The sequence below is a fragment of the Hoplias malabaricus genome, chromosome 6 (genome assembly GCF_029633855.1).
Source record: "Hoplias malabaricus isolate fHopMal1 chromosome 6, fHopMal1.hap1, whole genome shotgun sequence".
Classification (NCBI taxonomy): domain Eukaryota; kingdom Metazoa; phylum Chordata; class Actinopteri; order Characiformes; family Erythrinidae; genus Hoplias; species Hoplias malabaricus.
The window spans coordinates 50,309,612-50,334,123 of NC_089805.1; the positions used below are offsets into that span (position 1 = coordinate 50,309,612).

Here is a 24,512-nt window from a genome sequence, read left to right on the forward strand (position 1 = left end):
CTTTGTGATGTTCCTGAGCTGCACCGGAGCTGTACTCACCACAGCAGAGCACACGACTACTGCCGAGACTGCGCTGAACCCCAAATATATACAGGGGCTGTAAATATGCTGACCGACCAGCGGGGGGAGCCACACCCATTCAGCAGGAATTTCACCCCATAATATTCCTACAACTGTTCTACACTCTTACATAGAGATATTTACATTTTAATACATTTAATATTTCATGATTTTAAATAAATTAGAGTTTATCCACACGGTAAAATAGAGACCCAAAAAAACACACAATCCCAAATCTAATGGCCGTTTTACATTGAGAAATAATGTTAACCCCAAGCACACCCTCAATATACAGTGCCCTCTAGTGGCCACTTCCAGTTACAGCTCACACAGGAGGTGAATTTCTGCTATTAGTGCATTACAGATGATGACATTAAAAGAAAGAACCCGACATAAAATCCCAAGTCTCTAAACTCAGCGCTTTAGAAAGGGAACTTAACGAGTAATTAATGAATTTAAAACCCCATTCTATTTAGAGGGTGTCTGCTTATGCATTGCCCTCTAGTGGCCATTTCCAGTTATCGCTCACACGGGTGAATCTCTGCTGCTCGTGGGCTGCTGTGACGTAATGTTTACGGCGTGGGCGCCATGTTGGGGACCGGTCTGTTTTCAGAGCGCAGCGCTAATGTAAATGAATGGGAAAAACGGATAAATGAGTCTCATACACAGCTCCTCTCCCTGCACTGGAGAGAGGTTTACAACCCCCAGAAACACACCTCCTCTCTGTGTCAGAGGGGTAAAGGAGCGCACTGTGGAACACAATGGAATGAGGAGAAAAAGACCCTTAAAGTCGGTTAGACACAGCATTTTCATCATAGAATCTAATGGAGCACTGTTCTCATGTGAATCTCTGCTGTGTTTCTTTGCTCTTCTGCCTACCTATGAAATATGAAATGATTTTACTGTATAGTTTTTGAGTAAATGATATTCAAAATCCCTATAATTGTCCATTGTTTTTTTAACCTGAGTCAACTTCACTGCTTTATAATATGGTCATTTCTAATAAGTAGTCCATAAAACCAACAGATATCAGTTCAGATGATGCATCCTCTCTCTGGAGGTCTGGAGTCCAACCCTTCCTGTGGACCCTGCCCAGTCCAAACCGCAGTTTACCAACGAAAGTAAAAGGGCTGCTGTGTGTGAAGATCAGGAACAGAAAAACTGGTAAATTTAACATTTTACTACTGACTTGACAATTAAAGATACATATTACAGACAGTTAGTGTCCTGAAAATGAATCATTTTTTACTGTGGAATTTTTGGTTGTGCTTCATGCACATTTACACTGGTTCTATTGCAACCATTTTCACTACTAGTAGATGTTGACTGCATTTTGTTGCTTTGCTTGTACTGAACAATGACAGTACATTTGAATCTATATCTCTGTTTATCTGTTGAAGTGTATTATATGCACATATGATATTCTGTGCAGCACTAGGCAATGTTTTACTGTTCTGAGTTCATACATATTGGGTGTATCTGCATGAGAATGGAGTATTTGGTGTAAGCTCCTTTCCTGAAAGTTAGAGGAAAGGAAGCTATAATTCTTTTTCATTCTCCTCAGTCCCAGAGCAGTTAAATAACGTAAACAAGACACTATACCATTACCTTACATAGAAACAAAATAACCTATATAAGCAGAGGATGGGGGTTGGATGTCAGACACATTGGCTGAATTCCTCTCAACAAGCAGTCCACTGGTGCTTGTTTGATGCTGTTCTTTTCATTGTAATAATAATTTTATTCACAATGTAAGAATGTTTCAGTTTACTACAATTCCCTGTGTCCATGGACGCCCTGGATCTGCCGCCTTTATTTATGGGGGAGCATTAACTACCAAAAGCTAAACTAAACAAATTAGTTTTTAGCCTAGATTTGAAGATTGCGACTGTGTCTGAGTCCTGAACATTTTCTGAAAGATCATTCCAGGGGTGGGGGGCTTTATAAGGCCTTCTGAATCCTGGAAAAGGTATTCAGGAGCAAGCCCATTTAGAGCTTTATACGTTAATAACATAAATATTATTTATTTATTATTATGTAATCGGTGCAGTATCCTGACAGTATGTATGTAAATCCTGACAGTAGTGCGTTACAGTAGTCAAGCCTTGAAGTAATAAAGGCATGTACTAATGTGTCTGTGTCCTGCAGGGAGAAGGCATTTCTAATTGTGGTGATGTTGTGAAGATGTAAAAAAGCTGCCCTAGTGATTACTGCGCATGTGTTGATCAAATGATTTAAATTATGACGCCAAAATTTTTTTCCTGCTGAACCAGGTTTAACTGGAAAGTCAGCGAGATTTAAAATTAAATTTCATAATTTATTTCTTACCACCTTTGGACCCAAAAGCAGGACCTCTGTTTTGTTGCTGTTTAGAAAGAGGAAGTTATGCAACATCCAGCCTTTCACATCTTTTAATACAGTCCTCTATTTTCTTTAATCTGTGTTTAGTGGCTGAAATATACAATTGCGTGTCATGTGCGTAACAATGAAAGTTAATGTCATGGTTTCTTATAACTGTGTCTAGCGGTAACTATACGTCTAAAGTGTGACTACAGTAATGTGTAGGCCCTGTTACATTTTGAGTAATACCAGTTGAGTCTAGGATTGAAATAAATGCCTTTTTAGTGGGTCAACTGCCTTTTCAAAATGGATATTGAAATCTCCTAAAATTCTGCAAATGACTGCACACAGCTAGGTTTGCAGCAAAATTGCTGAATTCTTTAAGAAATTCTGAGTAAGGCCCTGGTGGTCTGTAAATGTTACATAATAAAAATGTGTCCTTTTTTGTGACCAGATTTGTAATAATGATGGAGAGAACCTCAAAAGAAATGAAGGTTTAAGGACACAAGGTTTAAGACTGATGTCTAGGGTATTTTGGTAAATTACACATACTCCACCTCCTTTCCTGATAATCTTGGGCTATGAACATAGTTATAGTCTAGAGGGGTGGCTTCATTTAGTGCTGAATATTCATTTGGTCTAACCCACGTTTCCATGAGACAGAAAACGTCAAATTTATGATCACTTATAATATCATTTATTATGACTGTTTTGAGTTTAATGATATATTGAGTAACCCAAATTTTAGCTCTGAGGTGTTGCTGCTATCATATGTATATGATTTAATATTGATTAGGTTGTTGAAACAGGCTGATTTTGTTTTTCTACTTTTACATTTAATTCGGGGGAAAGACACAGTGTCAATACAGTTGAACCTGATGCCTCAAGGCAGTTCGCAGACGGCCGGTTTAGCCTGTCTGTCTGCGGCCTGGTCCCGGCTCTGGATTGTCAACAGCTGTTTACACTACTCTGCTGACTAACTAAAAGACTATGTGCTATGCTGTAAGAAAGTAAGGCAGCACCCTCCTGCGTGGGGTGGATACCTCCCTACCTATAAAACCAGGCTTGCCCTCGAAATGTAACCAATTGTCTTTAAAGCATGAATGGATGAGTTCTAGAGGTCTGATTTTCGATGTGATGGGTCTCGGTGTGCCTGGGTCCGACCGTCTGAAATCTTATGTCCGTAGCTTCAAAATTGACCTAGTTAGATCAGATTGAAATTTTGGCTAATGCACCCCTATAGGAAAAATTCCCACTTCAGAAGCCTGTTTTCCCAAATCCGTAAGTTGGGTCGCTCCAAAAAGCACAAGCAACCCGAGTTGGCATAGGCTCTATGAAAGTGTGAAGTTTCGCGGCTGTAGCATGAAAACCCTAGAAGTAGCATTTTACATTTTGCGAATAGAATAATAATAATAAGAAAAAAAGATAAGATTTCAAAGAACAGTAATTTGGCTTTGACAAGCCAAATTAATTATGCATTATTAGGTGCTGTTTGCTGATAATGACAGTCCCCTTCAGTTGTAAGTAATATTCTTTAGGAAGCTTAGACAGTTCAGGAAGCTGATTTAAGAGATTATTCAACGTTAGTAGGTTATTGCGTCACATCAATATCATAAATAGAGGATGCAATCACCAGGTGGAAAATATAAACCTGCAAGTTTTAACATATTGCATGTGTAAATCTCTTTGTTGCAAGCACAGAAAAAGGAATTGCACTGATTATAATCTCACTCTTTTTCTTTGTCTTCTTTTCAGTCTTTATGGTTTTTACCCTCTCAATTTTAAAGTTTCCCTCACGGCCAAGTTCTTTACCCTCTGGCTCTTTCTGCGCTCTAGAGGTCCATGCTCAGGTTTTGAATTGGCTGGGTATTGACAGTTTGGGGGCGGTGTCAGGATCATTTCTCTCAGTGAATGCTATTGGCTGGTGTCTCTTGGTTCTGTGACTGCCCGCTCATATATTGTATATGGCCCACATTAGACTGTGTGTGACCAGCACAAACTCATCAGGAGACTGTGGTGGAGAAAATAAGTACAAGTATTAAGAATTGAAATCTAGCAGAGCATTTGCAGTTTTATTTAACCTTACTGTGGTCAACACACCATAGCACAGAGTACTGTGCAAATATGGACAAAGAATATGTTTTCACAGAGAGTTTCTAAAGGTAGTTTGTACATCATAGTCATACGGTAAACACTCTATGTTTCTGCAAGCTTAGTTTCCTTAGAGTCATCTCAGTTTGACATACTCGGATATATTATCTTTTCCACGCATACCAGGAGCTCTCAGTCCCCAGCACTTCTTGCAAACTGTTTGCAGGCCTATAAACAAGATAAGGAACAGAATGTTTGTGCTGATAAAGCACTGACCTCGAACTTAGTTTGTGGTTTCTGTTGACGATTAGAAATGAATATACAGACAAACAAGCAGAGAAGGTCTTTCAACAGAAAAATAAAACAAAATTCCATTACAGACACAGTTCATCACAGGACACTGATCTGTTTATATTTTATTACTTCTGTATCATCACACATTGTCTTCTGTGTGTGCTTCAGGATGGAGAATTCAGTGCAAAAAGGTCTCAAAGACAGTGTGGTAAAATGTAAGTTTCTCCCTCTCTCTCTTTCTTTCCTATTCTGTATCTCCATCCTCCCGTTTTCAGACTCTCTGCCTGTCTCTCACACTTTCTTTATCTCCATTACTCGCTGGTTCTCTCTCTCCCTCACTCACTCACTGTACTTCCCTCTCTCTGTTCCTTCCTCCTTCCTTCCCTCATTCTCTCTCTCACTCTCTTTCTCCCTCACTGTCTCTATCTGTTTACCTCCCAGCCATGGTGTCTTTCTTTCTCTCTCTCTTAATGACAGACCATTTGAGATTATTTGATAGAAGGACAAATGACTGAGCAGGACAAACCACATGGAAGGACAGACTACAGAGAAGACAGATGACTGAGCAGGACTGATGACATACAAGCACTGCTTCTCTGTCCTTCTCTGTTGTCTGTCCTTCTCTCTCATCTGTCCTGCTTTCCATCTGTCCTTCTATGTTGTCTGTTCTGCTCTCTGTCTGTCCTTCTCTGGTGTCTGACATAAAGGTGTAAATAAATTCTGAGGCAGAAATTCTGAGAAAACTAAAGAAGGGTAATCTGAGAGTGACTGGAAGAAGAATGGGGTAAACCAGTTATGAGTTTTTGAAGAAATGTATGGCCACCAAATATACTCAAGATGGAGGAATGGATTGTGTGTAGTAATTTGTATTGTGTGTTGGCTGATGTAAGAAAGGCAGCAGTTATGGAGAGGTCATTTGAAGGGAAGGCAATGATGTGCATTTTATGGATATTCTGGAAGACTTTCCATCCTGACCAGTGCTGATACCTAGAAAGAACAAAACGTAGTGCAATACACAATACAATCTAGTCAGTTCTCAAACCTAGAAGGAAAGGAGTTAAGTGCAGATAAGTGCAAAAACATGTTAGCAGTTAGATTAGTGCTCACCTAAGTGGGTGACAAAGACATGGGTCTTCAGTCTGCGATTGAAGACCGCAAAAGAGTCTGCTGTTCGGACAGCCACCTTCTGGGCACCAAAACTGAGAAGAGTCTTGACACTAGCCCTCCATGTGACTTTAGGGAAGGCAGGTCAAGTTGAGCTGTACTTGATGCTTGAAGGGCTTGAGGTGCAATCCGACTCTTGACCATCGCCATAACGTAGGGAGGGGTTGGTCCATTCTTGGCTTTATAGGCAAAAATTAGAGTTTTAAACCTGATGCTGGCAGTTACAGGAAGCCAGTTAAGGGAGCGCAGCAGTGGAGTGACATGGGTGAACTTAGGAAGATTGAAGACAAGCCGTGCAGCTGCATTCTGGATCAGCTAAAGGGGCCCAAGGCCCGCAGAGGACGACCAGCCAGGAGTGAGTTGCAGTAGTCAAGCCTTGAAATGACTAGAGACTGGACAAGCATCTGGGCAGCCCCCTGAGAAATAAAGGGTCAAATACGTTGGATGTTGTACTGTAGGAAGCTGCATGACCATGTCAGGTAAACGATATGGGTTGCGAACAATAGCTGATCATCCAGAATCACACCAAGGCTCCTTGTATCTCCAGATGGAACAATTGAGGAGTTCTCAAATGAGATAGCAATATCTTGGTGAGGGCCAGCTGTTCTAGGGATGAAAAGCAGAAGAAATGTCAGTCAGACGTAATGAGATGTGACTGGAAACCTGAGTGTTGGAAGGTGGGAAGGAAAGCATTAGGTGAGTGTCAACAGCATAACAGTTGCAAGAGACACCATGAGAAGTAATTATATCACCAAGAGAATGGGAATATAGTGAAAAGAGAAGAGGACCCAGCACAGAGCCTTGAGGGACACCAGTGGAGAGCCTGCATGGAGCAGAAGTAGATTCATTCCATGTTGCATGGTAAGAGTGATCCTTCAGATAAGACTCAAACCATTTCCATCGTGAACCAGTGATTCCAAGGTTGCTGAGGATCGACAGGAGGATCTTGTGGTTGACTATGTCAAAAGCTGCAGAAAGGTCCAGAAGAATCAGAACCGATGACAGTCGTGAAGGCCGATGGAACTTGACCAGAAGGCAAGGCAAGGCAAGGCAAGTTTGTTTATAGGGCACCTTTCATACAAAAGCAATTCAAAGTGATTTTAAATTAAAAACAGTTAAATTAAAAGTAAGAATAAAAATCATATAAGTCCAATAAAACAATTAAAATATTGCAATAAAATGTAATACATAAAAAGAGTAAAAAAACATGGTAAAAATGATTAAAACAATTTAAAATGACACAATAAAAGAAAATAACTAATGTGCCGTTACTGAATAAAAAGTAGCTGCTCAAACAGGAATGTTTTAAGTGTCTGTAGCAGATCTGATAAATACACGGATCCTACACCATTAAGACATTTATAGACCAGTAATAACACCTTAAAGTCTATTCTGTAACAGACTGGTATCCAGTGTAAGGATTTGAGAACGGGGGTGATGTGGTCTCTTCTTTTGCTCCGAGTGAGAACTTGGAGGCAGCTGCATTTTGAATCAGCTGAAGCTGTGTAATGGTCTTTTGTGGAAGTCCAGCTAAGAGACCATTACAGTAATCAATGCTAGAAATAAAATCATGGATAAGTTTCTCCAGCTCTGGTTTAGTCAGAAAATCTTTAATCTTACTGATGTTCTTAAGATGGTAAAATGCTGATCTAGTAACTGCTTTAATATGAGACTAAAACTGAGATCTGAGTCCATTAATACACCAAGGTTCTGAGCCAGTTCTTTAGATTTGAGGGCTCTCGAGTCCAGATACGCAGCCAATCTTTGTGTCCCATCCAGTTAGTGATGAGTTTAAGGCACTTGCATAATGAGTCAAATGGACCAGAGTAGTTTGGGGACAGGGCCATGTAAATCTATCATCTGCATAGTCCTGCATAATCTGGCCAAGAGGAAGCATATATAAATTAAATAAAAGTGGACCAAGAATTGAGGCCTGGGGGACACCACAGGTCACTGGAGTGTTCTCTGAAATATTATTTTCTATTTCTACAAAGTAGTTCCTGCCTTCCAGGTAAGAAATGAACCACTTCAGGACTGTTCCTGAGAGTCCAACCCACTTTGTGAGTCTATCTATAAGAATCTTATGGTCAATGGTATCAAAGGCAGCACTAAGGTCAAGAAGTAATAGAAGAGATACCTTTCCAGCCTCCATATTTAAGCAGATGTCATTAATTACCTTGATTAGAGCAGTCTCAGTGCTGTGATTAGACCGGAACCCGGACTGGAATTTGTCTAGGCTACTGTTAATGGACAAGAAGCTAGTGATTTGCCTGAACACTATTTTCTCAATGATTTTGCCAATGAACCGTAAATTAGAAATTGGTCTGTAGTTACTTATCTGAGATAATTCTAATTTTTTGTTTTCTAGAAGAGGCTTTACAACTGCAGTTTTTAGTGAGGAGCTCGGGAAACCCCCAACATGAGTGAGGTGTTTACATTGTGGAGTATGTCTGGTGCTATAGTGTGAAACACACTCTTTAAAAATTTGGTTGGTAGTGTGTGGAGACTGCAAGTGGATGGTTTGAGATGATAAACTGTGTCAATTAAAAGTTCACTGTTAACAGTACTGAACTCTTTTACTCTGAACTCTGACATTTTAACTAAGGAGTTTTATGAGGTGATGGAGAGGGTACAGACTCATTGTTGGATATAGATGTACTAATCACTTGTCTATGTGTTAGGTATGTGTCCACACTCCTATATTATATTCCCTCTCTCTCTCTTTGTGTGTGTGTGTGTGTGTGTGGGTCGGTGTGTGTGTGTGTGTGTGTGTGTGTGTGTGTGTGATGCAGCTCCTCGAGATCAGGACTGTTCTGTTATTTTGTTTGTGACACTGTGGGGTTGTTTCCTGTGTGTGTGTGTGTGTGTGTGTGTGTGGGTGGATCGGTGGGTGTGGGTGTGTGTGTGGGTGGGTCGGTGGGTGTGGGTGTGTGTGTGTCGGTTGGGGAGAGGTGGGTGGACAGGACGGCTGATAAATGAAGAGTACTATGGTGCCGCCCACCTGTTGGAGATATATATTTTCTACTTAAATAAATAAACCTTTCTGTAAAATCATTAACAATTTACCAGGCGTAGTGTGTTACCTTTTAAGGAAAAAAAATACCTCACACAGATTCAGGATTCATCGGGTGAACTTTTATTTACAGGCTACATATTTGTTAAATAGAAGGCTAAATGTTTATTTTTTATTGTGCTTGATATTTATGTATAATATTCCATTGAATGGATTATTGGTGTGTCTTTGTTGGTAATTATATGAATAATTATATTACTGCAACATTTTTTGTTGATGCCTGTGTATAGAGGCTGTTTACATTTTACTGTGTCATCTGCAGCAAAGCACAGCCAAATGGAAGAGTATTTTTACATTTTTACTTGGTTCTTATAAGAAAATAATAAAAAAACAAAAGAAAAATCTGCTTATAATATAATTTAATAATACCCACTAGCTGAAACTGGACCAAGGCCCACTCCGACACTACTTCCCTGTGTCATGATTGTTCCCCTCTCATTCTGTGAGTCAAGGTCTCAGGGTTTTCTGTGTAGAGTCTCAGGGTTCTCTGTGTGACCTGTGTAGAGCCTCAGGGTTCTCTGTGTGACCTGTGTAGATCTCAGGGTTCTCTGTGTGACTGTGTAGAGTCTCAGGGTTCTCTGCGTGACTGTGTAGAGTCTCAGGGTTCTCTGTGTGACCTGTGTAGAGCCTCAGGGTTCTCAGTGTGACCTGTGTAGATCTCAGGGTTTTCTGTGTAACTGTGTAGAGTCTCAGGGTTCTCTGTGTGACTGTGTAGAGTCTCAGGGTTCTCTGTGTGACTGTGTAGAGTCTCAGGGTTCTCTGAGTAACTGTCTAGACCCTCTGGGTTCTCTGTGTGACGTGTGTAGATCTCAGGGTTCTCTGTGTGACTGTGTAGAGTCTCAGGGTTCTCTGTGTGACTGTGTAGTGTCTCAGGGTTCTCTGAGTAACTGTCTAGAGCCTCTGGGTTTTCTGTGTGACCTGTGTAGAGCCTCTGGGTTCTCTGTGTGACCTGTGTAGAGCCTCGGGGTTCTCTGTGTGACCTGTGTAGATCTCAGGGTTCTCTGTGTGACTGTGTAGAGTCTCAGGGTTCTCTGTGTGACTGTGTAGTGTCTCAGGGTTCTCTGAGTAACTGTCTAGAGCCTCTGGGTTTTCTGTGTGACCTGTGTAGAGCCTCTGGGTTCTCTGTGTGACCTGTGTAGAGCCTCGGGGTTCTCTGTGTGACCTGTGTAGATCTCAGGGTTCTCTGTGTGACTGTGTAGAGTCTCAGGGTTCTCTGTGTGACTGTGTAGAGTCTCAGGGTTCTCTGTGTCACCTGTGTAGAGCCTCAGGGTTCTCTGTGTGACCTGTGTAGAGTCTCAGGGTTCTCTGTGTGACCTGTGTAGACTCTCAGGGTTCTCTGTGTGACCTGTGTAGAGCCTCAGGGTTCTCTGTGTGACGTGTGTAGATCTCAGGGTTCTCTGTGTGACTGTGTAGAGTCTCAGGGTTCTCTGTGTGACCTGTGTAGAGCCTCAGGGTTCTCTGTGTGACCTTTGTAGATCTCAGGGTTGTCTGTGTGACTGTGTAGAGTCTCAGGGTTCTCTGTGTGACTGTGTAGAGTCTCAGGCTTCTCTGTGTGACCTGTGTAGAGCCTCAGGGTTCTCTGAGTGACCTGTGTAGAGTTTTAGGGTTCTCTGTGTGACCTGTGTAGAGCCTCAGGGTTCTCTGTGTGACGTGTGTAGATCTCAGGGTTCTCTGTGTGACTGTGTAGAGTCTCAGGGTTCTCTGTGTGACTGTGTAGAGTCTCAGGGTTCTCTGAGTAACTGTCTAGAGCCTCTGGGTTTTCTGTGTGACCTGTGTAGAGCCTCTGGGTTCTCTGTGTGACTGTGTAGAGCCTCTGGGTTCTCTGTGTGACCTGTGTAGAGTCTCAGGGTTTTCTGTGTGACTGTGTAGAGCCTCAGGGTTCTCTGTGTGACCTGTGTAGATCTCAGAGTTCTCTGTGTGACTGTGTAGAGTCTCAGGGTTCTCTGCGTGACTGTGTAGAGTCTCAGGGTTCTCTGTGTGACCTGTGTAGAGCCTCAGGGTTCTCAGTGTGACCTGTGTAGATCTCAGGGTTTTCTGTGTAACTATGTAGAGTCTCAGGGTTCTCTGTGTGACTGTGTAGAGTCTCAGGGTTCTCTGTGTGACTGTGTAGAGTTTCAGGGTTCTCTGAGTAACTGTCTAGACCCTCTGGGTTCTCTGTGTGACGTGTGTAGATCTCAGGGTTCTCTGTGTGACTGTGTAGAGTCTCAGGGTTCTCTGTGTGACTGTGTAGAGTCTCAGGGTTCTCTGAGTAACTGTCTAGAGCCTCTGGGTTTTCTGTGTGACCTGTGTAGAGCCTCTGGGTTCTCTGTGTGACCTGTGTAGAGCCTCGGGGTTCTCTGTGTGACCTGTGTAGATCTCAGGGTTCTCTGTGTGACTGTGTAGAGTCTCAGGGTTCTCTGTGTGACTGTGTAGAGTCTCAGGGTTCTCTGTGTCACCTGTGTAGAGCCTCAGGGTTCTCTGTGTGACCTGTGTAGACTCTCAGGGTTCTCTGTGTGACCTGTGTAGAGCCTCAGGGTTCTCTGTGTGACGTGTGTAGATCTCAGGGTTCTCTGTGTGACTGTGTAGAGTCTCAGGGTTCTCTGTGTGACTGTGTAGAGTCTCAGGGTTCTCTGAGTAACTGTCTAGAGCCTCTGGGTTTTCTGTGTGACCTGTGTAGAGCCTCTGGGTTCTCTGTGTGACTGTGTAGAGCCTCTGGGTTCTCTGTGTGACCTGTGTAGAGTCTCAGGGTTTTCTGTGTGACTGTGTAGAGCCTCAGGGTTCTCTGTGTGACCTGTGTAGATCTCAGGGTTCTCTGTGTGACTGTGTAGAGTCTCAGGGTTCTCTGCGTGACTGTGTAGAGTCTCAGGGTTCTCTGTGTGACCTGTGTAGAGCCTCAGGGTTCTCAGTGTGACCTGTGTAGATCTCAGGGTTTTCTGTGTAACTGTGTAGAGTCTCAGGGTTCTCTGTGTGACTGTGTAGAGTCTCAGGGTTCTCTGTGTGACTGTGTAGAGTTTCAGGGTTCTCTGAGTAACTGTCTTGACCCTCTGGGTTCTCTGTGTGACGTGTGTAGATCTCAGGGTTCTCTGTGTGACTGTGTAGAGTCTCAGGGTTCTCTGTGTGACTGTGTAGAGTCTCAGGGTTCTCTGAGTAACTGTCTAGAGCCTCTGGGTTTTCTGTGTGACCTGTGTAGAGCCTCTGGGTTCTCTGTGTGACCTGTGTAGAGCCTCGGGGTTCTCTGTGTGACCTGTGTAGATCTCAGGGTTCTCTGTGTGACTGTGTAGAGTCTCAGGGTTCTCTGTGTGACTGTGTAGAGTCTCAGGGTTCTCTGTGTCACCTGTGTAGAGCCTCAGGGTTCTCTGTGTGACCTGTGTAGAGTCTCAGGGTTCTCTGTGTGACCTGTGTAGACTCTCAGGGTTCTCTGTGTGACCTGTGTAGAGCCTCAGGGTTCTCTGTGTGACGTGTGTAGATCTCAGGGTTCTCTGTGTGACTGTGTAGAGTCTCAGGGTTCTCTGTGTGACCTGTGTAGAGCCTCAGGGTTCTCTGTGTGACCTGTGTAGATCTCAGGGTTCTCTGTGTGACTGTGTAGAGTCTCAGGGTTCTCTGTGTGACTGTGTAGAGTCTCAGGCTTCTCTGTGTGACCTGTGTAGAGCCTCAGGGTTCTCTGGGTGACCTGTGTAGAGTTTTAGGCTTCTCTGTGTGACCTGTGTAGAGCCTCAGGGTTCTCTGTGTGACGTGTGTAGATCTCAGGGTTCTCTGTGTGACTGTGTAGAGTCTCAGGGTTCTCTTTGTGACTGTGTAGAGTCTCAGGGTTCTCTGAGTAACTGTCTAGAGCCTCTGGGTTTTCTGTGTGACCTGTGTAGAGCCTCTGGGTTCTCTGTGTGACCTGTGTAGAGCCTCTGGGTTCTCTGTGTGACCTGTGTAGAGTCTCAGGGTTTTCTGTGTGACGTGTGTAGATCTCAGGGTTCTCTGTGTGACTGTGTAGAGTCTCAGGGTTCTCTGTGTGACTGTGTAGAGTCTCAGGGTTCTCTGAGTAACTGTCTAGAGCCTCTGGGTTTTCTGTGTGACCTGTGTAGAGCCTCTGGGTTCTCTGTGTGACTGTGTAGAGCCTCTGGGTTCTCTGTGTGACCTGTGTAGAGTCTCAGGGTTTTCTGTGTGACTGTGTAGAGCCTCAGGGTTCTCTGTGTGACCTGTGTAGATCTCAGGGTTCTCTGTGTGACTGTGTAGAGTCTCAGGGTTCTCTGCGTGACTGTGTAGAGTCTCAGGGTTCTCTGTGTGACCTGTGTAGAGCCTCAGGGTTCTCAGTGTGACCTGTGTAGATCTCAGGGTTTTCTGTGTAACTGTGTAGAATTTCAGGGTTCTCTGAGTAACTGTCTTGACCCTCTGGGTTCTCTGTGTGACGTGTGTAGATCTCAGGGTTCTCTGTGTGACTGTGTAGAGTCTCAGGGTTCTCTGTGTGACTGTGTAGAGTCTCAGGGTTCTCTGAGTAACTGTCTAGAGCCTCTGGGTTTTCTGTGTGACCTGTGTAGAGCCTCTGGGTTCTCTGTGTGACCTGTGTAGAGCCTCGGGGTTCTCTGTGTGACCTGTGTAGATCTCAGGGTTCTCTGTGTGACTGTGTAGAGTCTCAGGGTTCTCTGTGTGACTGTGTAGAGTCTCAGGGTTCTCTGTGTCACCTGTGTAGAGCCTCAGGGTTCTCTGTGTGACCTGTGTAGAGTCTCAGGGTTCTCTGTGTGACCTGTGTAGACTCTCAGGGTTCTCTGTGTGACCTGTGTAGAGCCTCAGGGTTCTCTGTGTGACGTGTGTAGATCTCAGGGTTCTCTGTGTGACTGTGTAGAGTCTCAGGGTTCTCTGTGTGACCTGTGTAGAGCCTCAGGGTTCTCTGTGTGACCTGTGTAGATCTCAGGGTTCTCTGTGTGACTGTGTAGAGTCTCAGGGTTCTCTGTGTGACTGTGTAGAGTCTCAGGCTTCTCTGTGTGACCTGTGTAGAGACTCAGGGTTCTCTGGGTGACCTGTGTAGAGTTTTAGGCTTCTCTGTGTGACCTGTGTAGAGCCTCAGGGTTCTCTGTGTGACGTGTGTAGATCTCAGGGTTCTCTGTGTGACTGTGTAGAGTCTCAGGGTTCTCTTTGTGACTGTGTAGAGTCTCAGGGTTCTCTGAGTAACTGTCTAGAGCCTCTGGGTCTTCTGTGTGACCTGTGTAGAGCCTCTGGGTTCTCTGTGTGACTGTGTAGAGCCTCTGGGTTCTCTGTGTGACCTGTGTAGAGTCTCAGGGTTTTCTGTGTGACTGTGTAGAGTCTCAGGGTTCTCTGTGTAACTGTGTAGAGTCTCAGGGTTCTTTTTGTGACTGTGTAGAGCCTCTGGGTTCTCTGTGTGACATTTGTAGAGTCTCAGGGTTCTCTGTGTGACTGTGTAGAGTCTCAGGGTTCTCTGTGTGACCTGTGTAGAATCTAAAGGTCCTCTGTGTGACCTATGTAGAGTCTCAGGGTTCCCTGTGTGACTGTGTAGTGTCTCAGGGTTCTCTGTGTGACCTGTGTAGTGCCTCTGGGTTCTCTGTGTGACCTTTGTAGAGTCTCAGGGTTCTCTGTGTGACCTGTGTAGAGTCTCAGGGTTCCCTGTGTGACCTGTGTAGAGCCTCTGGGTTCTCTGTGTGACTGTGTAGAGTCTCAGGCTTCTCTGTGTGAGCTGTGTAGAGTCTCAGGGTTCTCTGTGTGACTGTGTAGAGCCGCTGGGTTCTCTGTGTGACCTGTGTAGAGTCTCAGGGTTTTCTGTGTGACTGTGTAGAGTCTTGGTGTTCTCTGTGTGACTGTGTGGAGCCTCTGAGTTCTCTGTGTGACCTGTGTAGTGTCTCTGTGTTCTCTGTGTGACTGTGTAGAGTCTCTGTGTTCTCTGTGTGACTGTGTAGAGTCTCAGGGTTCTCTGTGTGACTGTGTAGAGTCTCAGGGTTCTCTGTGTGACCTGTGTAGGGTCTCAGGGTCCTCTGTGTGACTGTGTAGAGTCTCAGAGTTATCTGTGTAACTGTGTAGAGCCTCTGGGTTCTCTGTGTGACTGTGTGGAGCCTCTAAGTTCTCTGTGTGACCTGTGTAGTGTCTCAGGGTTCTCTGTGTGACTGTAGAGTCTCAGGGTTCTCTGTGTGACTGTGTAGAGTCTCAGGGTTCTCTGTGTGACCTGTGTAGTGTCTCAGGGTTCTCTGTGTGACCTGTGTAGTGTCTCAGGGTTTTCTGTGTGACATGTGTAGTGTCTCAGGGTTCTCTGTGTGACTGTGTAGAGTCTCAGGGTTCTCTGTGTGACTGTGTAGAGTCTCAGGGTCCTCTGTGTGACTGTGTAGAGTCTCAGAGTTATCTGTGTGACGTGTGTAGATCTCAGGGTTCTCTGTGTGACTGTGTAGAGTCTCAGGGTTCTCTGAGTAACTGTCTAGAGCCTCTGGGTTTTCTGTGTGACCTGTGTAGATCTCAGGGTTCTCTGTGTGACTGTGTAGAGTCTCAGGGTTCTCTGCGTGACTGTGTAGAGTCTCAGGGTTCTCTGTGTGACCTGTGTAGAGCCTCAGGGTTCTCAGTGTGACCTGTGTAGATCTCAGGGTTTTCTGTGTAACTGTGTAGAGTCTCAGGGTTCTCTGTGTGACTGTGTAGAGTCTCAGGGTTCTCTGTGTGACTGTGTAGAGTTTCAGGGTTCTCTGAGTAACTGTCTAGACCCTCTGGGTTCTCTGTGTGACGTTTGTAGATCTCAGGGTTCTCTGTGTGACTGTGTAGAGTCTCAGGGTTCTCTGTGTGACTGTGTAGAGTCTCAGGGTTCTCTGAGTAACTGTCTAGAGCCTCTGGGTTTTCTGTGTGACCTGTGTAGAGCCTCTGGGTTCTCTGTGTGACCTGTGTAGAGCCTCGGGGTTCTCTGTGTGACCTGTGTAGATCTCAGGGTTCTCTGTGTGACTGTGTAGAGTCTCAGGGTTCTCTGTGTGACTGTGTAGAGTCTCAGGGTTCTCTGTGTCACCTGTGTAGAGCCTCAGGGTTCTCTGTGTGACCTGTGTAGAGTCTCAGGGTTCTCTGTGTGACCTGTGTAGACTCTCAGGGTTCTCTGTGTGACCTGTGTAGAGCCTCAGGGTTCTCTGTGTGACGTGTGTAGATCTCAGGGTTCTCTGTGTGACTGTGTAGAGTCTCAGGGTTCTCTGTGTGACCTGTGTAGAGCCTCAGGGTTCTCTGTGTGACCTGTGTAGATCTCAGGGTTCTCTGTGTGACTGTGTAGAGTCTCAGGGTTCTCTGTGTGACTGTGTAGAGTCTCAGGCTTCTCTGTGTGACCTGTGTAGAGCCTCAGGGTTCTCTATGTGACCTGTGTAGAGTTTTAGGGTTCTCTGTGTGACCTGTGTAGAGCCTCAGGGTTCTCTGTGTGACCTGTGTAGATCTCAGGGTTCTCTGTGTGACTGTGTAGAGTCTCAGGGTTCTCTGTGTGACTGTGTAGAGTCTCAGGCTTCTCTGTGTGACCTGTGTAGAGCCTCAGCGTTCTCTGTGTGACGTGTGTAGATCTCAGGGTTCTCTGTGTTACTGTGTAGAGTCTCAGGGTTCTCTGTGTGACTGTGTAGAGTCTCAGGGTTCTCTGAGTAACTGTCTAGAGCCTCTGGGTTTTCTGTGTGACCTGTGTAGAGCCTCTGGGTTCTCTGTGTGACTGTGTAGAGCCTCTGGGTTCTCTGTGTGACCTGTGTAGAGTCTCAGGGTTTTCTGTGTGACTGTGTAGAGTCTCAGGGTTCTCTGTGTAACTGTGTAGAGTCTCAGGGTTTTCTGTGTGACTGTGTAGAGCCTCTGGGTTCTCTGTGTGACTGTGTAGAGTCTCAGGGTTCTCTGTGTGAGCTGTGTAGAGTCTCAGGGTTCTCTGTGTGACTGTGTAGAGCCTCTGGGTTCTCTGTGTGACCTGTGTAGAGTCTCAGGGTTTTCTGTGTGACTGTGTAGAGTCTCAGGGTTTTCTGTGTGACCTGTGTAGAGTCTTGGTGTTCTCTGTGTGACTGTGTGGAGCCTCTGAGTTCTCTGTGTGACCTGTGTAGTGTCTCTGTGTTCTCTGTGTGACTGTGTAGAGTCTCTGTGTTCTCTGTGTGACTGTGTAGAGTCTTAGGGTTCTCTGTGTGACTGTGTAGAGTCTCAGGGTTCTCTGTGTGACTGTGTAGAGCCTCTGTGTTCTCTGTGTGACCTGTGTAGAGCCTCTGGGTTCTCTGTGTGACCTGTGTAGAGCCTCGGGGTTCTCTGTGTGACCTGTGTAGATCTCAGGGTTCTCTGTGTGACTGTGTAGAGTCTCAGGGTTCTCTGTGTGACTGTGTAGAGTCTCAGGGTTCTCTGTGTCACCTGTGTAGAGCCTCAGGGTTCTCTGTGTGACCTGTGTAGAGTCTCAGGGTTCTCTGTGTGACCTGTGTAGACTCTCAGGGTTCTCTGTGTGACCTGTGTAGAGCCTCAGGGTTCTCTGTGTGACGTGTGTAGATCTCAGGGTTCTCTGTGTGAATGTGTAGAGTCTCAGGGTTCTCTGTGTGACCTGTGTAGAGCCTCAGGGTTCTCTGTGTGACCTGTGTAGATTTCAGGGTTCTCTGTGTGACTGTGTAGAGTCTCAGGGTTCTCTGTGTGACTGTGTAGAGTCTCAGGCTTCTCTGTGTGACCTGTGTAGAGCCTCAGGGTTCTCTGGGTGACCTGTGTAGAGTTTTAGGGTTCTCTGTGTGACCTGTGTAGAGCCTCAGGGTTCTCTGTGTGACGTGTGTAGATCTCAGGGTTCTCTGTGTGACTGTGTAGAGTCTCAGGGTTCTCTGTGTGACTGTGTAGAGTCTCAGGGTTCTCTGAGTAACTGTCTAGAGCCTCTGGGTTTTCTGTGTGACCTGTGTAGAGCCTCTGGGTTCTCTGTGTGACTGTGTAGAGTCTCTGGGTTCTCTGTGTGACCTGTGTAGAGTCTCAGGGTTTTCTGTGTGACTGTGTAGAGCCTCAGGGTTCTCTGTGTGACCTGTGTAGATCTCAGGGTTCTCTGTGTGACTGTGTAGAGTCTCAGGGTTCTCTGCGTGACTGTGTAGAGTCTCAGGGTTCTCTGTGTGACCTGTGTAGAGCCTCAGGGTTCTCAGTGTGACCTGTGTAGATCTCAGGGTTTTCTGTATAACTGTGTAGAGTCTCAGGGTTCTCTGAGTAACTGTCTAGACCCTCTGGGTTCTCTGTGTGACGTGTGTAGATCTCAGGGTTCTCTGTGTGACTGTGTAGAGTCTCAGGGTTCTCTGTGTGACTGTGTAGAGTCTCAGGGTTCTCTGAGTAACTGTCTAGAGCCTCTGGGTTTTCTGTGTGACCTGTGTAGAGCCTCTGGGTTCTCTGTGTGACCTGTGTAGAGCCTCGGGGTTCTCTGTGTGACCTGTGTAGATCTCAGGGTTCTCTGTGTGACTGTGTAGAGTCTCAGGGTTCTCTGTGTGACTGTGTAGAGTCTCAGGGTTCTCTGTGTCACCTGTGTAGAGCCTCAGGGTTCTCTGTGTGACCTGTGTAGAGTCTCAGGGTTCTCTGTGTGACCTGTGTAGACTCTCAGGGTTCTCTGTGTGACCTGTGTAGAGCCTCAGGGTTCTCTGTGTGACGTGTGTAGATCTCAGGGTTCTCTGTGTGAATGTGTAGAGTCTCAGGGTTCTCTGTGTGACCTGTGTAGAGCCTCAGGGTTCTCTGTGTGACCTGTGTAGATTTCAGGGTTCTCTGTGTGACTGTGTAGAGTCTCAGGGTTCTCTGTGTGACTGTGTAGAGTCTCAGGCTTCTCTGTGTGACCTGTGTAGAGCCTCAGGGTTCTCTGGGTGACCTGTGTAGAGTTTTAGGGTTCTCTGTGTGACCTGTGTAGAGCCTCAGGGTTCTCTGTGTGACGTGTGTAGATCTCAGGGTTCTCTGTGTGACTGTGTAGAGTCTCAGGGTTCTCTGTGTGACTGTGTAGAGTCTCAGGGTTCTCTGAGTAACTGTCTAGAGCCTCTGGGTTTTCTGTGTGACCTGTGTAGAGCCTCTGGGTTCTCTGTGTGACTGTGTAGAGTCTCTGGGTTCTCTGTGTGACCTGTGTAGAGTCTCAGGGTTTTCTGTGTGACTGTGTAGAGCCTCAGGGTTCTCTGTGTGACCTGTGTAGATCTCAGGGTTCTCTGTGTGACTGTGTAGAGTCTCAGGGTTCTCTGCGTGACTGTGTAGAGTCTCAGGGTTCTCTGTGTGACCTGTGTAGAGCCTCAGGGTTCTCAGTGTGACCTGTGTAGATCTCAGGGTTTTCTGTATAACTGTGTAGAGTCTCAGGGTTCTCTGAGTAACTGTCTAGACCCTCTGGGTTCTCTGTGTGACGTGTGTAGATCTCAGGGTTCTCTGTGTGACTGTGTAGAGTCTCAGGGTTCTCTGTGTGACTGTGTAGAGTCTCAGGGTTCTCTGAGTAACTGTCTAGAGCCTCTGGGTTTTCTGTGTGACCTGTGTAGAGCCTCTGGGTTCTCTGTGTGACCTGTGTAGAGCCTCGGGGTTCTCTGTGTGACCTGTGTAGATCTCAGGGTTCTCTGTTTGACTGTGTAGAGTCTCAGGGTTCTCTGTGTGACTGTGTAGAGTCTCAGGGTTCTCTGTGTCACCTGTGTAGAGCCTCAGGGTTCTCTGTGTGACCTGTGTAGAGTCTCAGGGTTCTCTGTGTGACCTGTGTAGACTCTCAGGGTTCTCTGTGTGACCTGTGTAGAGCCTCAGGGTTCTCTGTGTGACGTGTGTAGATCTCAGGGTTCTCTGTGTGACTGTGTAGAGTCTCAGGGTTCTCTGTGTGACCTGTGTAGAGCCTCAGGGTTCTCTGTGTGACCTGTGTAGATCTCAGGGTTCTCTGTGTGACTGTGTAGAGTCTCAGGGTTCTCTGAGTAACTGTCTAGAGCCTCTGGGTTTTCTGTGTGACCTGTGTAGATCTCAGGGTTCTCTGTGTGACTGTGTAGAGTCTCAGGGTTCTCTGCGTGACTGTGTAGAGTCTCAGGGTTCTCTGTGTGACCTGTGTAGAGCCTCAGGGTTCTCAGTGTGACCTGTGTAGATCTCAGGGTTTTCTGTGTAACTGTGTAGAGTCTCAGGGTTCTCTGTGTGACTGTGTAGAGTCTCAGGGTTCTCTGTGTGACTGTGTAGAGTTTCAGGGTTCTCTGAGTAACTGTCTAGACCCTCTGGGTTCTCTGTGTGACGTGTGTAGATCTCAGGGTTCTCTGTGTGACTGTGTAGAGTCTCAGGGTTCTCTGTGTGACTGTGTAGAGTCTCAGGGTTCTCTGAGTAACTGTCTAGAGCCTCTGGGTTTTCTGTGTGACCTGTGTAGAGCCTCTGGGTTCTCTGTGTGACCTGTGTAGAGCCTCGGGGTTCTCTGTGTGACCTGTGTAGATCTCAGGGTTCTCTGTGTGACTGTGTAGAGTCTCAGGGTTCTCTGTGTCACCTGTGTAGAGCCTCAGGGTTCTCTGTGTGACCTGTGTAGAGTCTCAGGGTTCTCTGTGTGACCTGTGTAGACTCTCAGGGTTCTCTGTGTGACCTGTGTAGAGCCTCAGGGTTCTCTGTGTGACGTGTGTAGATCTCAGGGTTCTCTGTGTGAATGTGTAGAGTCTCAGGGTTCTCTGTGTGACCTGTGTAGAGCCTCAGGGTTCTCTGTGTGACCTGTGTAGATTTCAGGGTTCTCTGTGTGACTGTGTAGAGTCTCAGGGTTCTCTGTGTGACTGTGTAGAGTCTCAGGCTTCTCTGTGTGACCTGTGTAGAGCCTCAGGGTTCTCTGGGTGACCTGTGTAGAGTTTTAGGGTTCTCTGTGTGACCTGTGTAGAGCCTCAGGGTTCTCTGTGTGACGTGTGTAGATCTCAGGGTTCTCTGTGTGACTGTGTAGAGTCTCAGGGTTCTCTGTGTGACTGTGTAGAGTCTCAGGGTTCTCTGAGTAACTGTCTAGAGCCTCTGGGTTTTCTGTGTGACCTGTGTAGAGCCTCTGGGTTCTCTGTGTGACTGTGTAGAGTCTCTGGGTTCTCTGTGTGACCTGTGTAGAGTCTCAGGGTTTTCTGTGTGACTGTGTAGAGCCTCAGGGTTCTCTGTGTGACCTGTGTAGATCTCAGGGTTCTCTGTGTGACTGTGTAGAGTCTCAGGGTTCTCTGCGTGACTGTGTAGAGTCTCAGGGTTCTCTGTGTGACCTGTGTAGAGCCTCAGGGTTCTCAGTGTGACCTGTGTAGATCTCAGGGTTTTCTGTATAACTGTGTAGAGTCTCAGGGTTCTCTGAGTAACTGTCTAGACCCTCTGGGTTCTCTGTGTGACGTGTGTAGATCTCAGGGTTCTCTGTGTGACTGTGTAGAGTCTCAGGGTTCTCTGTGTGACTGTGTAGAGTCTCAGGGTTCTCTGAGTAACTGTCTAGAGCCTCTGGGTTTTCTGTGTGACCTGTGTAGAGCCTCTGGGTTCTCTGTGTGACCTGTGTAGAGCCTCGGGGTTCTCTGTGTGACCTGTGTAGATCTCAGGGTTCTCTGTGTGACTGTGTAGAGTCTCAGGGTTCTCTGTGTGACTGTGTAGAGTCTCAGGGTTCTCTGTGTCACCTGTGTAGAGCCTCAGGGTTCTCTGTGTGACCTGTGTAGAGTCTCAGGGTTCTCTGTGTGACCTGTGTAGACTCTCAGGGTTCTCTGTGTGACCTGTGTAGAGCCTCAGGGTTCTCTGTGTGACGTGTGTAGATCTCAGGGTTCTCTGTGTGAATGTGTAGAGTCTCAGGGTTCTCTGTGTGACCTGTGTAGAGCCTCAGGGTTCTCTGTGTGACCTGTGTAGATTTCAGGGTTCTCTGTGTGACTGTGTAGAGTCTCAGGGTTCTCTGTGTGACTGTGTAGAGTCTCAGGCTTCTCTGTGTGACCTGTGTAGAGCCTCAGGGTTCTCTGGGTGACCTGTGTAGAGTTTTAGGGTTCTCTGTGTGACCTGTGTAGAGCCTCAGGGTTCTCTGTGTGACGTGTGTAGATCTCAGGGTTCTCTGTGTGACTGTGTAGAGTCTCAGGGTTCTCTGTGTGACTGTGTAGAGTCTCAGGGTTCTCTGAGTAACTGTCTAGAGCCTCTGGGTTTTCTGTGTGACCTGTGTAGAGCCTCTGGGTTCTCTGTGTGACTGTGTAGAGTCTCTGGGTTCTCTGTGTGACCTGTGTAGAGTCTCAGGGTTTTCTGTGTGACTGTGTAGAGCCTCAGGGTTCTCTGTGTGACCTGTGTAGATCTCAGGGTTCTCTGTGTGACTGTGTAGAGTCTCAGGGTTCTCTGCGTGACTGTGTAGAGTCTCAGGGTTCTCTGTGTGACCTGTGTAGAGCCTCAGGGTTCTCAGTGTGACCTGTGTAGATCTCAGGGTTTTCTGTATAACTGTGTAGAGTCTCAGGGTTCTCTGAGTAACTGTCTAGACCCTCTGGGTTCTCTGTGTGACGTGTGTAGATCTCAGGGTTCTCTGTGTGACTGTGTAGAGTCTCAGGGTTCTCTGTGTGACTGTGTAGAGTCTCAGGGTTCTCTGAGTAACTGTCTAGAGCCTCTGGGTTTTCTGTGTGACCTGTGTAGAGCCTCTGGGTTCTCTGTGTGACCTGTGTAGAGCCTCGGGGTTCTCTGTGTGACCTGTGTAGATCTCAGGGTTCTCTGTTTGACTGTGTAGAGTCTCAGGGTTCTCTGTGTGACTGTGTAGAGTCTCAGGGTTCTCTGTGTCACCTGTGTAGAGCCTCAGGGTTCTCTGTGTGACCTGTGTAGAGTCTCAGGGTTCTCTGTGTGACCTGTGTAGACTCTCAGGGTTCTCTGTGTGACCTGTGTAGAGCCTCAGGGTTCTCTGTGTGACGTGTGTAGATCTCAGGGTTCTCTGTGTGACTGTGTAGAGTCTCAGGGTTCTCTGTGTGACCTGTGTAGAGCCTCAGGGTTCTCTGTGTGACCTGTGTAGATCTCAGGGTTCTCTGTGTGACTGTGTAGAGTCTCAGGGTTCTCTGAGTAACTGTCTAGAGCCTCTGGGTTTTCTGTGTGACCTGTGTAGATCTCAGGGTTCTCTGTGTGACTGTGTAGAGTCTCAGGGTTCTCTGCGTGACTGTGTAGAGTCTCAGGGTTCTCTGTGTGACCTGTGTAGAGCCTCAGGGTTCTCAGTGTGACCTGTGTAGATCTCAGGGTTTTCTGTGTAACTGTGTAGAGTCTCAGGGTTCTCTGTGTGACTGTGTAGAGTCTCAGGGTTCTCTGTGTGACTGTGTAGAGTTTCAGGGTTCTCTGAGTAACTGTCTAGACCCTCTGGGTTCTCTGTGTGACGTGTGTAGATCTCAGGGTTCTCTGTGTGACTGTGTAGAGTCTCAGGGTTCTCTGTGTGACTGTGTAGAGTCTCAGGGTTCTCTGAGTAACTGTCTAGAGCCTCTGGGTTTTCTGTGTGACCTGTGTAGAGCCTCTGGGTTCTCTGTGTGACCTGTGTAGAGCCTCGGGGTTCTCTGTGTGACCTGTGTAGATCTCAGGGTTCTCTGTGTGACTGTGTAGAGTCTCAGGGTTCTCTGTGTGACTGTGTAGAGTCTCAGGGTTCTCTGTGTCACCTGTGTAGAGCCTCAGGGTTCTCTGTGTGACCTGTGTAGAGTCTCAGGGTTCTCTGTGTGACCTGTGTAGACTCTCAGGGTTCTCTGTGTGACCTGTGTAGAGCCTCAGGGTTCTCTGTGTGACGTGTGTAGATCTCAGGGTTCTCTGTGTGACTGTGTAGAGTCTCAGGGTTCTCTGTGTGACCTGTGTAGAGCCTCAGGGTTCTCTGTGTGACCTGTGTAGATCTCAGGGTTCTCTGTGTGACTGTGTAGAGTCTCAGGGTTCTCTGTGTGACTGTGTAGAGTCTCAGGCTTCTCTGTGTGACCTGTGTAGAGCCTCAGGGTTCTCTGTGTGACCTGTGTAGAGTTTTAGGGTTCTCTGTGTGACCTGTGTAGAGCCTCAGGGTTCTCTGTGTGACCTGTGTAGATCTCAGGGTTCTCTGTGTGACTGTGTAGAGTCTCAGGGTTCTCTGTGTGACTGTGTAGAGTCTCAGGCTTCTCTGTGTGACCTGTGTAGAGCCTCAGCGTTCTCTGTGTGACGTGTGTAGATCTCAGGGTTCTCTGTGTGACTGTGTAGAGTCTCAGGGTTCTCTGTGTGACTGTGTAGAGTCTCAGGGTTCTCTGAGTAACTGTCTAGAGCCTCTGGGTTTTCTGTGTGACCTGTGTAGAGCCTCTGGGTTCTCTGTGTGACTGTGTAGAGCCTCTGGGTTCTCTGTGTGACCTGTGTAGAGTCTCAGGGTTTTCTGTGTGACTGTGTAGAGTCTCAGGGTTCTCTGTGTAACTGTGTAGAGTCTCAGGGTTTTCTGTGTGACTGTGTAGAGCCTCTGGGTTCTCTGTGTGACTGTGTAGAGTTTCAGGGTTCTCTGTGTGAGCTGTGTAGAGTCTCAGGGTTCTCTGTGTGACTGTGTAGAGCCTCTGGGTTCTCTGTGTGACCTGTGTAGAGTCTCAGGGTTTTCTGTGTGACTGTGTAGAGTCTCAGGGTTTTCTGTGTGACCTGTGTAGAGTCTTGGTGTTCTCTGTGTGACTGTGTGGAGCCTCTGAGTTCTCTGTGTGACCTGTGT

At 46.6% G+C, this 24,512-nt stretch overlaps 1 protein-coding gene across 2 annotated transcripts in view; it reads left to right on the plus strand.

Moving 5' to 3' along the window:
• The first annotated feature begins 1,154 nt into the window (after nucleotides 1-1,154).
• The window catches only part of LOC136700413 (ribonuclease inhibitor-like), a 74,659-nt gene continuing 51,301 nt past the window's right edge, over nucleotides 1,155-24,512 (plus strand). Inside the window, exons 1-2 of one of the 2 annotated variants that reach the window (XM_066675756.1) lie at nucleotides 1,181-1,224; nucleotides 4,954-5,000. In XM_066675756.1, the coding sequence (XP_066531853.1) occupies nucleotides 4,955-5,000 (46 nt within the window). In that variant the 5' untranslated portion in view covers nucleotides 1,181-1,224; nucleotide 4,954. Of the gene's footprint in view, nucleotides 1,225-4,953; nucleotides 5,001-24,512 lie in introns of both variants that reach the window. The other variant, XM_066675758.1, reaches the window with a different exon arrangement.